We start from the raw sequence: 13,685 nt of genomic DNA, 5'->3' as shown, positions 1-13,685 counted from the left end.
AAATAAATATCTGTTGCTGTGTACACTAAATAAATATGTGCACTCTTCTGGGCTCTGGGAATTCAGCATGAATGAGACAGACAGGATCTTTGCTTTCCCTGTTATATTCTGCTAGATTTTGGATCGTGAATGTCCCCACAGGCCCAGGTACAGCAGTTGGCAGTGCCACACAGAGGCCTTTTCTAGAGCCTGCCCTTAAAAGGTGGGGCTTAGTGGGTGGAAGTGAGCTCACTAGGGCATGTCCTGAACCCCCATCTTTCTCTCTCTTTGCTTCCCAGACACCAGGGGGGGAGCAGCTTGCTCTAGCACTGTTCCTCACATGGTACACTGCCCACCACAGCCCAAAGCCACATGGACTGCAACCTTTAAAAATGTGAACCAAAATAAACCTTTCCTCTTTGTAAGCTGATTATCACAGGTATCTTGTTACAGCAACAGAGAGCTGACTAATACACATTCCAGTGAAGGAAACAGAATAAACAAACAAATAGATGCTCTAATATTTTTTTTAAATGAATGACTTTTGGGGGGCCTATTTTTGAAAGGACAGTGGAAATAGGAACTGAGAAAGCAGATACCTGCCTTGACATGTAGCTGACTCACTGATGAGCACCTCTTCCTTGATCTGAGCCTCATTTTGCAATTAGCTGGAGAGAATTCTTCTCAGTCACCCTCCCATTTCAGAACCTTCCTGAGCTGCATCCTGCCCAGGTACGTGCCCGAGGGTGAATGAGCCACACAGATCTCGAAGTCTGTGTTCACAAGACACAGTCTGAGTACTGTGTAAAGAGGCTAGTGATGTCTGGAAAATTGTTTTTCACCAAAAAATTATCCAGAAGTAATTGCTCTGATTTATCACACTGTTGCCTCCTCCCTCCACACAGAAACTAGAGGATGCAGTTGGTTTGACTCCAAATCAAATTTCATCTGCTCACATTATAGGTTCGTAAATATTCTATTGCCACCCAAACACCCAGCCAGAAGTGTAAGCCACATGGCAGGCTGATTTATTGTTCTGATTACTTTATATATTCTCGCTAGTCCCCAGAAAGAATGTGCATAATGATTTGCTCTCAAAGATCTTCAATCTTTTACAATACCACCAGGAAATGCTTACCTCCATGCAGTTTGTGCTGCTCGTGCCAATTAGCAGATAGGTTATTATCTCGAAGCAATCACTCTTCCTAGCACTATTAACTTTCTTATGATCCAATGCCCATTTTATTACACAGCATAACAGGCAATAAACATCCTTGGATTTATGCCAATTATAGACAATATGGATATTTATTTTAGTACTGAAAGTAACAAAGAGGTTTGAACTGTTTGGAGTGGCTCCACCATCTGAAATCCTAAAGCTCTGATAATACTTATATTGAAATATTTTTATCTGTCAGGCAGCACTGAAATAGGGGATACTGCTTCCCAGCCTTTCTCTAAGTTCATCTTCGTGCTGTGCCTCTGCTACCTTGCAAACAAAGGCATTAAACTAAGAACTAGCAACGTTTAAAAAAATATATCCCAAGTGCCTTCCTAAGGGAAGGTTGCATTTCCTAATGGAGAGCAGGAAGGATTCTTTTCACTCAAAGCTTGCAAAACAGAAATATGCAAAGTGTTGGCTTGGGACAGGTAGAAGACAGAGTAGCCTGTGGCCTCCCTTTCCTAGCACTCCTCTTCTGTGTCTCAGATGCTCCAGAGAAAAATAGTGTGACTACCTCAAGTGTCATAGAATCTAAACCCTGAGGGTGTGTGAAATGAGTCACATCAACTGTCAAACCTGCCAATACTACACCAAGGAATAATCACAAGTTTCAGGGACAGGGACAGGAACCAGAAACAAGGACTATGAGTGCCACCTGGTGATGAGGCACCAAAATCCACATTCTCTGTGCATGCTCCCCACCTCCATCCTGCTCTTGCCATCCCCACGGGGTGAAAAAATTAACAAGGATGCTTCCTTCCTCTCAGCAGCAATCACACTGGTGTTTGAGCCTAGGCACAATTTACAAATGCACACAAAAATATCAATCTTTCTTCCTAAGATAGGCAAGAGAGGCTAAAGCTAAAACACAGTGGAATAATTGTAGCTAATATCTATGTCATGTGCTTTCATGTACGCTAACTTATTCAGATACTTTCAACAGTCCTGTGAGATCAAGACACTAACGCATTCACAGAATGAAAAAGAGAGTTCAGTGTCCTCCTTTCATTCACACAGCTGGAAGGCAGCAGAGGTAGATTTGAGGGCAGTGGTTTGGCTCTAGAGCCCGTGCTATGTGTTATAGCCGCCAGCTTTTTGTGCTGGATCCTAGAACCATGCTAAGGTGGAAGGGCCCAGAATCAGGTACCTAAAGTCTGGATTGGGGTCAGAACTTCCCTTCTAACCTGCCGGGATCCTGAGCAATGACCCCACCCCTCTGAGTCTTGACGTCCTGTCTTGCAAAAATGGGGACATTGTCTAGGGAAGCTGCAAAGCTCTGCTGAAGATGTGTCTGTGAGCAGGCCTCAAAGGTTCTAAAATGCTCTGTGAGATATGACCTGTTGTTATTATTGTCTGAGAGGATTCATATTCCAAGCTACTCCCCTCCCTGGAACTTTGCTCCACACCCAGTGTGTGAGGCTGGTCTGTTGATGGCTGAGTGTCCGGGGTTGAAGGAACTCATGGCAAGGAGTCAGATACCCAATGGCAGCTGGGCCCTGATGCCCGCAGTGGGCACCAAGATCAGATCATGTGCTGGTTACATAGGAAAAGGCAGCCAATGTAGGAAAAGGCCCTTCCCCATCCCTTTCACTCATTAACACAAAAGCTCATGGCTTCTCCAACACCCCAGCCAAAGAGCAGGCAGGATCTCTGGCCAGCTCTGGGGAAGAACCAGGCATTTCCTAGCTGGGCCAGTGCCCTCTGACTGTGTGCTGCCTCCTCCCACAGATCAGTGCCCTGCAGAAGGGCTACAGCCACGTGCTGTGCCAGACCCTGTCCAAGTGGAACTCAGAGATTGCATCCCTGAAGAGTGAGGGCGAGAACTTGAGGAGGGCCACTGCCATCACAGCAGGTGAGCAGCATGGGGGTTGGGTGCATGCTGCCCCTCAAGCTCCAAGTCCATGCCCCTGGCAGACATCACCAATCAATCACCGTGCTTTTGCTCCCCAAACATAGGCACAGACTTGAGTTCTTCCCAGTGCTCCTGTAGGCAGCACCATCAGTGAATTAGAGCTCACCCTTGGGGAGTCTAGCTGCCATTTCCCAGTGCGGGCTGCATTGAAGTCAGTCCAGCATCAGTGTGTGAGCAAATGTGCTCTCAGCCAGAGGCCAGCTGAGCACCGACCTCGGAAGGAAGAGCACAGGATACCATGTGGCTGGGCAGTGCCTGAGCCAGGGTGCCATGGAGGCAAACTAGAGTGTGGCTGAAGTGACGAATCACTGACTCGCCCAGCATCTCACCCACTTACCTATCCTCTTGGGCCCCAGTGAAGGTGTTTTGCTAATTGATGAGAAGCGGGAGTTCCATGCCAAAGAGCTTGGGCAGCCAGCTCTGACCTACCCTTGCCAGCCACAGCAGTTACTTAGCCTAGATCCATCTACCCACTCAGCACATTTATTGGGCACCCACCAGGTACCAGGCGCTTTGCTGGGCACTGGAGCAACAGTCAAGATTGCTATGCTGAGCCAGGCTTAGTACCATGCACTATAATCCCAGCTCTCTGAGAGGCTGAGGCAGGAAGATCCCAAGTTTGAATCCAGCCTGGGAAACTCAGCAAGACCCTGTCTCAAAATAAAAAGTCAAAAGGGCTGTGAATGTAGCTCAGTACGAAGGCTATGGGCTCAATTAGTCTAGCTGTAGACTATAGGCCACTCTTGTCTCACCTAACAAAGCTTGAAGGCCCCAAAGAGGTCGACCTGTATCCAAGGAGCTGTGTCTTAGAACAAAGCTCATTTTAAAAATGAAATTCTGGGGCCAGGGATTTAACTCAGTGGTTTCGCCACCTGCTGCGCAAGCACAAGGACCCGAGTTTGATCCCCGGTACCAAAAATAAAAAATAAAAATAAAAATGAAATTCTGAATCATATTGCTCCTTAGTACACAAACCTGCTTGGTTGACACCACACCCCCAAAGACCAGGACAAATGTTCTTCTGAGAAAGAATCGTGTGAGATAGTACCACACCCCTGCACCTCCACACCCCTCTTCCCACTTCTCCTCAAAATAATATAATAGTGTATTCGTTATTACTTTTCTCCCAAAATTCAGCGGATAAAACAACAAATACTCATGGCCTCACTCAGTTTCTGTGGTTAAAAAATTGGGGGATGACTTGGTTCTGGCTCAGGGTGTCTAAGGCTGCAGTAAAGGTACTGATGGGAGCTGCTGTCCAGTGATCCAAAGCTGCAGCGAGAGCTGAGGTCCCTTCACAGGGTCTCAGTGGCCTCCATTCCTCAGCACAAGGGGTTTTCCCTAGGACTGCTTGAGGGTCCTCAGGCCAGGGCAGCTGAGATTCCAGACCCTGCGCTAAGAAGTGGTAGAGATGGGTTCCAAGCTGGGATGGAGGTGAATCCACCCACCCAGACTCCCCATCACTAGTGTCCAGGATGTACCAGCAGCCCCATGGCACTCTCCTTGTCCCTCCTGGCCTCCACCCTGCCAGGCCTCTGCTCCCCAGACCCATGTGTTTCCCTCCTCCTGGCCCTGCAGGACCTGGGCCCCCGAGGGCCCCATGTGTCTGTCCTCCACAGTGACACCGCTGACTTCTAATTCTCCCTGAGACTTCCACAGATGGTCAGATGTTGGTCTCAGTCTGTTCCAGCTTCTGGGGTCAACAGAGACGGCTCCTTCCTCGGGGCCAGGGCTGTCCTGGACCCAGCTGCCAGGGGCTGAGATGAGGACAGTGCTCTTATTGCCTCTTGATCTCCATCTTTTTTTTTTTTAATAGAGAAGGTGACATCTTTACAAAAAGACATGTTAGCAAGGAATGCGCAAGTGCGACAGCTAACAGAGGAGGTGAATCGACTAAAGAATCAGAACAAAGAAAAAGAATACCAGCTGGAGGCCCTGGGCTCCAGGGTGAGTGTCCTGGGCTCTGCATCTTGCCATTGGAGTGATGTGACACAACTCATTTCTTTTACCTTGGGTCCTGATTTTAATTTCACTGCCTCCTAGAGGTTGGGCCCAGTGCCCAAGGGCATAAGGAGGAAGCTCAGAATGAGCCAAATCCTAAAATATCCCCTACAAAGGACAAAAATAGGTGGCTGTGTTCTTTACAGCTTTTCCATGTATGCACATGGCTCAGAGCAAGCACAATGTGAATTCAAACCCAGCAGACATTCCCTAGTACTTGGTATAAATTTGTTTCTCTAACCTAGCCACAAGCACACCTATAAGCATGTACTTCCATGGCTGGGCTCCGTACTAGAGTAGAATAGAATCCTGTCCCTATCCCCACCTTCAAAGCAGGTCTGAAAGCCTTTGGAGATCTGCGTAAGTGGAGCAGGACCCCAGGAAATGCTCTCCGGGCAAATAGGGACCCTGGGACCCCTGAGCACCCCTGCATGGCCAGCATTGGCTCTTTCTTTGCTGTCCCTTTCCCCACAGTGCTCAGCCCTCAAAGAAGAGTTAAAAAAGGAAGTTGCCCAAAAGGAGCTCAGGGAAGCCCAGGAGAACGAATTAAAACGCTGCAAAACCGTGAGTCAAACCTCCTTGCTCGAAGGGGCACACAGGAAACCAGACCTTGACCATGGCTTCCTCGGGGAAACCGTGACCAGTGCTGTGCCGAGCTCAGAGGCTTCTGTCTGGTCTTGAACACAGTCTTACAACCCTGCAGCCTCTGCCTCTACCCAGCAGGCACAGTGACACTATCTCCCAGGATTCCGTTCCCCCTCATGGGTTTCCCCTGGGGCTGGGCAAGGTCAGGGAGAGGGATGGAGACTGGAGCTGGCCACTTGACCTCCACACGCTGCTCAGAATTCACCCTGCTTCCTGCCCTGGTCCTGGGATCCTGAGCCTTCTGTGTGAGCAGAGCCATAGGCACTGCTGTGGACACAAACTTCTCCTGGAAGGACTTCGGCTCACAGGCATCAGTGTCACACCAAATCATAAAAACAAACCCAAGTCATCATTTCCTCATACCAAAGGCAATCATAAGCACAACAAAAATACAGCCTTTATTAAACGGTTTGAGCCAGGTGTGGTGGTGCACACCTGTAATCCCAGCGCTCGGGAGGCTGAGGCAGGAGGACTCCCAGGAGTTCAAGGCCAGCATGGGCTACATAGTGATTTCAAGGGCAGCCGGTACAACATAGAGAGAACTTGTCTCAAAAAAACCAATAATAATAAGAGGAAGAGGAAGAAGAGGGGAGGAGGAGCAGAAGAGGAAGAAGAAGAAAGAAGAAAGAAAACTAAAATATAATGTTTGCTCCTTATACAGCAGGGTCCCCTCACACATACATCTCCGGCCGAGTTCTTCCATTTCTTGGGAAGCACCACACCCTGAATGCAAGAAGGGGGCCTGCTCTTCTCAGGCCCAGACAGCTCTTCTCTCTGCCTTAACAGAAAAAAAAAAAAGAAAAATTTCATTTTCCCAAGTAGTTGGCCCTTATTTAGGTTGATCTCCAAAATATACCCCAAGCCAAGTGTGCGGGCATGTGCCTGTTATCCCAGCTGCTTTGGAGGCTGAGGCAGGAGGATCACAGTCAGAAGCCAGCCTGGGCAACTTAGTGAGATTTTTCCTCAAAATAAAATATGAAAAGGTCTTGGGGTGTAGCTCAGTGGTAGAGCACTTGCCTGGCACGTGGGAGCCCCAGGTCCACCCCCAGTACTATTTTTTACTATTTATCTCCCTCAAAGAAGGGACTCTAATGACTTTATGAGCAGTTTGTAGGATCTAACCCAGCACCTGTGCTGATTTCCAAAACAAGCTACATGTATGTCCCTTCGCCGGCAGTTTAATACATTAATGGGGGGGGGGGTCTGCTTCGCCCACAGAGGTAGCGCTCTCACAGGGGGAAGGACTTGAGCCAGCTCAGTTTCCCCTTACCGGCTAGGTGAAAGGGGCTCCAAGGACCCCTGCCTTCCCAGAGCCAGCTGTGCCCAAGGGAAACTGACTTCGCTGTGGTTGAAACTTTTCAGCAAATCCAAGAAATGGAGAAAGAAATGAAGAAGCTCAGGGAGGAGCTGAGGAAGAGCTGTTCTGAGCAGAGCGCCATCTCCAGGACGCTGCAAGAGAAGAGTAAGGTAGGTGAGGCCGGGACCATGCCCCCCGCCCCCAGACCTAGGGCCTCCCCAGCCAGGTACTCCTGCCCGCTCCCCACGGCGACCCCGTGTGGTCGAGGCTGGTATTTACCCTGACTAGCCTGAGAGAGGGGTCACCTTTGTTAACGCAGATAAAGTAGACTTGGCAGGACTTGAATCCAGAGCTGTGTGTAATCACCACTCCAGACTGCCTTCCAAAACTGCTCTTTCCTTTTTTCTTACCAAGACCTACTCCCACCTCCAGATCCTAGTGGGTTTTCTGTTGCTTAGTTATTTTCATATCCCTCCCCATAATGGGATAAAACCCTTACTTAGGTACAGTAGACTTGTGCCATCCACCACAGTGGACACCAGCCACACTGAACTATTAAAATTTTAAATAAAAGTAAAACAGCTGATTCACACCCCTAATCCCAGCATTCTGCAGGCAGGAGGATTCTAAGTTTGATCCCAGTCTGGGCAACTTAAAGACTCAGTAAGATGCTGTCTCAAAATTTAAAAAAATAAAAAGGGCTGGAGGATCTCAGTGTGAAGGCCCTGGGTTCGATTTCCAGTACCATCCCTTCCCCCTTCCCAGGAAATCAGTAAATAAAACAAATTCAGTTCCTCAGTGGCATAGACACATTGTAAGAGCTGAACAGCTATGTGTGGCAAGTGGCCATCCTTCTGGACAGGACAGAACCAGGCCATTGCCCCACATCATGGAAAGTTCTGTTTTTTCAACTTGGTGAGAACAATGGTGAATGACCACTTTTGACAACATAACCAAATGAAGGGTTAAAATATGTTTATGGATTGCAGATTTTTAGAATTCTAAACTGAAAATATCTGTAAGGGTCCTGAGCAAGGTGGGCAAAATCTGTAGTCTTTCAACTTGAAGCAGCTACTTTATGTGATAAGACCATTGTCACTGAGAAAACTAAGAATATTTTAAGAGCAAATCCAAACAGCAGGGAATTCTGTGTGAGAGGAATCGCTCAAGGGTTGGGAAATAAAAGCAAATGACCTTGTTTTCTCCAGTTTTTACTTGATTTAACTGTCAGAATAAACACCACAAACTAAAACCAATAAAACTTCACAAATAAAATACATACTAGACAAGAACTGCCTGATGCACTGCATCTTGTTGATAATATTAAAGCTTGCGGAAAAAAAAGGTGACCAGACATAGTAGGCTTGACAGAAGTAACTAACACAAAATAAAACCAATAGTAGAAACCACACAGTAAAATTTGATATTGACTAAAACTTGAGAGAAGAGTCAAATATTCTCCAAAAAGTTTAGGTGCACCAAATATACTGGAGGTAGGAATAAGCCTTAGTGGAAATGAGGATCACAAAATCAAACACATGACAACAGAACTATGCCCGGTAAAAAATAAAATTGATAAAGACCAGAAAACTTGTAGGTAAATCAAATAGTATTTATAAAATTTACCCAGAAAAAATTGTTCCATATAAAAATAATTTTAGGGAAATAAGAATGGAAATGGAAACATTAGAAAATCTTCTATACCACTATCTTAATGAACATCATTCTGCAAAACACCTTCTCAATGAAAATGAATTAACTTCTCGTTAAAATAGCTGTAGTCATGAACATGGACTCAACCTGCTCTATGGGCCATGCATTTATCTCTAAGCAAGTCTTTAGCTGTATCCAAGTTTTAATGTGTGGTATTTTCATTATTATTCAGATTAAAATTATTATCTAATTTCCATTGTGATTTCTTCTTTGATTCATGGGTATATTTCCTAATTTCTAAGTACACGAGAATTTTCTGATTACCTTTTTTTATTGGCTTTTAACTTAATTACCCTATAGTCAGAGAACAGCCTCTGTGTGACTCCAATCCTTGGTTTTAGTTGACACTTACTTTATGACCTACGGGCATCATTGTTCCACATGTACATTTGAAAAGCATATACATTCTGTGCTCAGTGGGTACAGTATTCCATACATGTCCATTAAAGCAGGTTTGCCAATGGTATTCAAAACTGAAATGCTCTTATTGATTTTTTGCTGTCTGTGTTCTGTCAGTCATTAAGAATGGCATTTTTAAAATACCATCATGATTGTGGATTTGTCTATTTCCTTTTTGAGTATTGTCAATTTTCTAAGTTTTGAAGCTGTTACTAGGTGCATATGACTCAGGAACTTGCACTTTGAGTCAGGCAGTGGCACCACTGAGCTAAATCCCCGGCCCAATTTTATCTTTTTTAATGCTTCCTACTGAATCAAACTTTTGACCCTCATGAGATGACTCTCTTCATTGCTAGCACTGTTTTTCCATTAAAGTCCATTTTGTCATTAATACAACTCCACCAACTCTAGTAGCTTTCTTTTGATTAGAGTTTCATCATTTTTCATACTTTTTCTGTCAGTCTTTAAGTTTGTTAACAACACATGGTTTTTATACAGTCCAGTTTGACAGTCTTTGTCTTCTAACCCATTTACATGTAGTGTAATATCTGGAATACTAGGGTTTAAATTTGCCTTCTTTCTCAGTGCCCAATGTACCAGTTATGCTATGTTCCTTTCCCTCTCCATTCTTGCCTTCTTTTGAGTTCACTCATTTTTCCCTAATTTAGCTCAGAAATTTTTCACTCTTACAGTCCCTTTTAGTAATAGTAAGACAATACCATGCATTCATGACTTACCAAAATGCAATAAGACTGTTTTTCACTCTTTTACTATTCTTTTGGTGTGATCCCAAAGATTACAGCACACATTTTCAACTTACCAAAATCCAGTATTCACGGATGATTGTGCCCTCCTCCTGGATGACACAGTGGCCTTAGACAGTGATGCTTTGAGTGACTTCACTTACCTCACACAGACCTATATGCCCTTGTCATTTTCTAAACTTTACTCTGTATTTGAAACCCCAAATGTCGTAGTTTATTATATTGACATTTTAACATAATAATGTCAATGTCTAATGATAAAATATTAATAACTTCATGAATATTTCAAACATCCCATGTCCACATCTTCCCATTGGCTGTGCCTTTTCTACCTCTCTGATCACCCACCTGGAATCATTGCCTTCTAAAAGACCATACTTTAGTGCTGTCCTTCAGCATGACCCTGCTGATGACAAGTCTCCAGAGGATGTGTGTGTGTCTAAAAATATCTATTTTAATCTTCATTTTTTTTGAGACAGGGTCTTGCTTTGTAGTGCAGGCTGGCCTTGAACTCACTATGTAGCCCAGGCTGGCCTCAAATTCATGATGATCCTCCTGCCTCAGCTTCCTGAGTGCTGGGATTACAGGTATCCACCACCACACTTGGCCCTTAACCTTCATTTTAACATAATTTGATTGAATATTTAATTATGCACTTCACCACATTATAGGTAACATTAAGTACTGCTATGATCTACAGTAGCCCCAAAAGCCTCGTGTGTTTGGAAAGTGATTGGATCCTGGGGTCCTAGAGCCGATTGGCTGTTAGGGCCTGGGGCTTGGTTGGAGGCCCCGGGGTGGTGGGTGGTTCCTGGGTTGGGGACCGGGAAGGGTGTGTTCATGTCCCAGCTCCTCCCTTCTCTCTGCTTCCTGGCTGCCCTGTGAGCGCCTGTCTTCCACCCAGACCAGTCCACCTTGCTGTTTCTGTCTTGTCCCCACCTGGGGGCCAAATAAACCTCTGCTCCTTCACACTGTGGGTGCCGGGTATTGTGTCCCAGTAATGAGAAGGTGACCTGACAAGGGCATCATTCTGTTGTCTCCCAGCCCCGTTGTGTAGGGGACAGGGGAAGGGGACGTTACCAGAACCTCTGCAGTGAGTCCTGGTCTCCTGCGAGCCACGGCAGCACACGGCGAATTACAGGAAAGGTAGAAAAATGAGACTGAGAAGAAGCTGAGGTCTGGGTCTGATCAGTGCTGCTCAGGGCAGCACAGACAAAGCCCCCAGCTTACCGCACCTTTTATTCAGTACATCGGGAGAAACAAATGTAACAAGTGACTTGCAGAGAGTTCAATAGTTCACATTGGGATAAACAAGGTGTGACGGAAGGCTTGCAGAGAGTTCAGTACATTTCCGGCAAACAAGATGTTAATCAGTCCAAGAACAATGAGGAACCGAGCAGATGTTTGTTCTCCCAGGATGTTTCTTGTCCTGGAGAATCACAGCATCACTGGATCACTGAAGTCTCAGTTGTGACCGGGGGCCAAACTGGAGTTATTCTGTAGCTTGGCTGTAGGCAAGCGAACTAGGCTAGCCAAATGATTTTTCCCTAGAATTATGTAGCCTTGCTCCCAACACCGTTGTTTCTATTTAGAGGTAAAAGCTGTAAGCCTGACTATTGCGCTGCTGTGCTCTGTCTTTTCTCTGGCTGTTTGTAGGGTTTTTCTGTCCCTTTGGCACACAGAAGTTTAACTGTGATTTCTCTAGATATGGACTCACTTATTTATCTTGTTTGGAATTCGTATAGGTTCTTGGCATCCTTTGGCTTGGTGTTTTTCCCTGGTTTGGGGGCTTGGGCTATGCACTGCAGAGGCCTTGGGGGCTCTGAAGGCCATGAGCAGGGGCGGATGTGATTAAATTTGTGGTAACTGTAACAGTCGTCACCATAGCCATAACTGTTCATGTTCCTGGCATGATGCCAAGCATTCACCTCTTTCCATCTTCCCATCGGGTCTCCAATCTAGACATTGTCATCCCTATTTTATAGATGAGGAAGTGAGGGAGGAGATAAAGGATAAGAGGCCAGGAACAAACCCAAGCCCTGCACTGAGGAAGGGGCACTGCCAAGACCGGAAGCCAGATTGGTCCGAGGCCAGTTACTGTGGCCTAGCACCTAGGCACACGAGATGACTGAACTGGACAGTAAACAAAATTTAAAACTCAATTCCTCTGTATCTTTGTTTAAATAAAATAGATTTTATTTTAAAATAAAACTTAAAATTCAGTACCTCCACTGAACAAGAAGGTAAATCTCAACCCCAGTATGCTGCTGTGTTTCACGTGTTCAGTGGGCAGACGTGCCAGTGGCCACCACGCCAGATGGCACAGAGCCAAGTCGTCTGCACATCGTCACGGAACACTCAGCCTAGGGACTCTCTGGGAGCCACTTCTTGCCAGCCAAGGGTCCTCGGTGCCTGGCCTAGGGCCACACAGGGCAGGAGTTCAGTAAACCAGCACTGATGCACTGATGAGGTCCTACTCCCACTGGAACAGAGGACAGGACGGCGGTGTGTCAGGTGGGGCAGGTAGCAGCTGGAATGGCTCTGGGCATGGGGCTGGGACCAGGGAGGCCATACATTAAGATGAGGAGCACAGAGCAGATCCAAGAGTGGCCTCTGCCTGTGCAGCACTTGGAAACCCCTGCCAGATGAAAGCCAGGTGCTCAGGCTAGAGGGATCTCACAGAAAGCCACTGATACCTAAGGGGTGGCTGGCTCTTCCAGACTGCCCCACACTGCTCAGAAGAAAGCTCCAAAGGTCTGGCCTGGGTTGAGCTTGGGCTTTTTTATACTTATGGGGATTGAACCCAGGGCCTTCACACTGAGCTATGCCCCCAGCCCCCTTTTATAAATTATAAGACAGGGTCTCACTAAGCTGCTAAATTGCCCAGACTGGGCTCAAAATTTAACAATCCTCCTGCCTCAGCCTCCCAGAGTGCTGGTGTTACAGGCATGCGCCGCCACACCCAGCTTGTCTGGGGTCTTTTATTACATCTGTGCATCCCCTAAGAAACAGCTTGTGAGGTTCTTTCAGCACAAAATCTTTTCACATGGTGGGGCAGGGGAGTTCACCTCATTTCCTGGTAGTGCGGGACTCAGACAACCCTCACAAAGTACTGTTTAGCGCTGACTTTCGAGGCTGCAGGGCGGCATAATGGCCATGAGAGGGAAGCACTGAGCACTCCCAGCTCACCTAGCTCAGACCACAAGCGAAGCAAGGGAGTAAACAGGCACATTTCTGCCTCCACATCTACCTTTCAGGTTGCAGCTCCATAATGGCCGTCTTAGCTCCCAGGGCTATTTCTACTGGTGACTGCCACAAAGTAGTAATGACAAATGGATAGGACGAGAAACCCAAGTGTGACCTGCACCGAAGCCCCTGTGGGCCAGCTCCTCAGGGTTAGAATAAAGCTGCATGGCAGACATTCTGGCCACTGGTCACAGTGACACCCATACCTAACACAGCACCATGCTAAACATTCTTCTGGAGGTGGTACAAGTATCTTTGCCCTGATTTGTCCCCATAGGACACAGGTCACAGACCAGTGAAATGGCTCTCTCAATGTCACACTCCTTGCTAGGGATGGCAACAGGATCCAATCCTGGGGGAGGATGAACTCAGAGCACCGGCCTCTACCCAGGCCACCCTGTGACCCTTGCCACATGGGCTGCAGCTGTCCCCACCCCTCCAGGACCCTCACGGCCATTAGACCCTAGAGGAAGCTCCCCAGGGTGTATTATGACCGAATTAGCAGCT

At 46.7% G+C, this 13,685-nt stretch overlaps 1 protein-coding gene and 1 long non-coding RNA gene across 7 annotated transcripts in view; one reads left to right on the top strand and one right to left on the bottom strand.

Moving 5' to 3' along the window:
- Fhad1 (forkhead associated phosphopeptide binding domain 1) overlaps positions 1-13,685 on the top strand; it is a 162,386-nt gene that overhangs the window by 78,874 nt on the left and 69,827 nt on the right. For all 6 annotated transcript variants that reach the window (XR_015452701.1, XM_087215112.1, XM_087215111.1 and 3 more), the window contains 4 exons: positions 2,930-3,053; positions 4,930-5,060; positions 5,589-5,678; positions 7,122-7,226. Coding sequence is in view for 5 of the 6 variants with exons in the window: in XM_087215112.1 (XP_087071238.1) it covers positions 2,930-3,053; positions 4,930-5,060; positions 5,589-5,678; positions 7,122-7,226 (450 nt within the window). In the remaining variant the exon portion in view is untranslated. The remainder of the gene's footprint in view (positions 1-2,929; positions 3,054-4,929; positions 5,061-5,588; positions 5,679-7,121; positions 7,227-13,685) is intronic.
- On the bottom strand, positions 5,952-13,680 carry LOC110350396 (uncharacterized). Its single transcript, XR_002396938.2, has 3 exons — positions 11,013-13,680; positions 7,030-7,208; positions 5,952-6,537 (listed from the first exon to the last, which is right to left on the bottom strand). It is a non-coding gene; the product is annotated as an uncharacterized LOC110350396 (long non-coding RNA).

The sequence above is a fragment of the Heterocephalus glaber genome, unplaced genomic scaffold (genome assembly GCF_053883595.1).
Source record: "Heterocephalus glaber isolate CG9 unplaced genomic scaffold, H.glaber_assembly_v1.0 deba00001452, whole genome shotgun sequence".
Lineage (NCBI taxonomy): Eukaryota > Metazoa > Chordata > Mammalia > Rodentia > Bathyergidae > Heterocephalus > Heterocephalus glaber.
The sequence above is the reverse complement of the archived record's forward strand: the minus strand, read 5'-3'. Positions and strand labels throughout refer to the sequence as shown.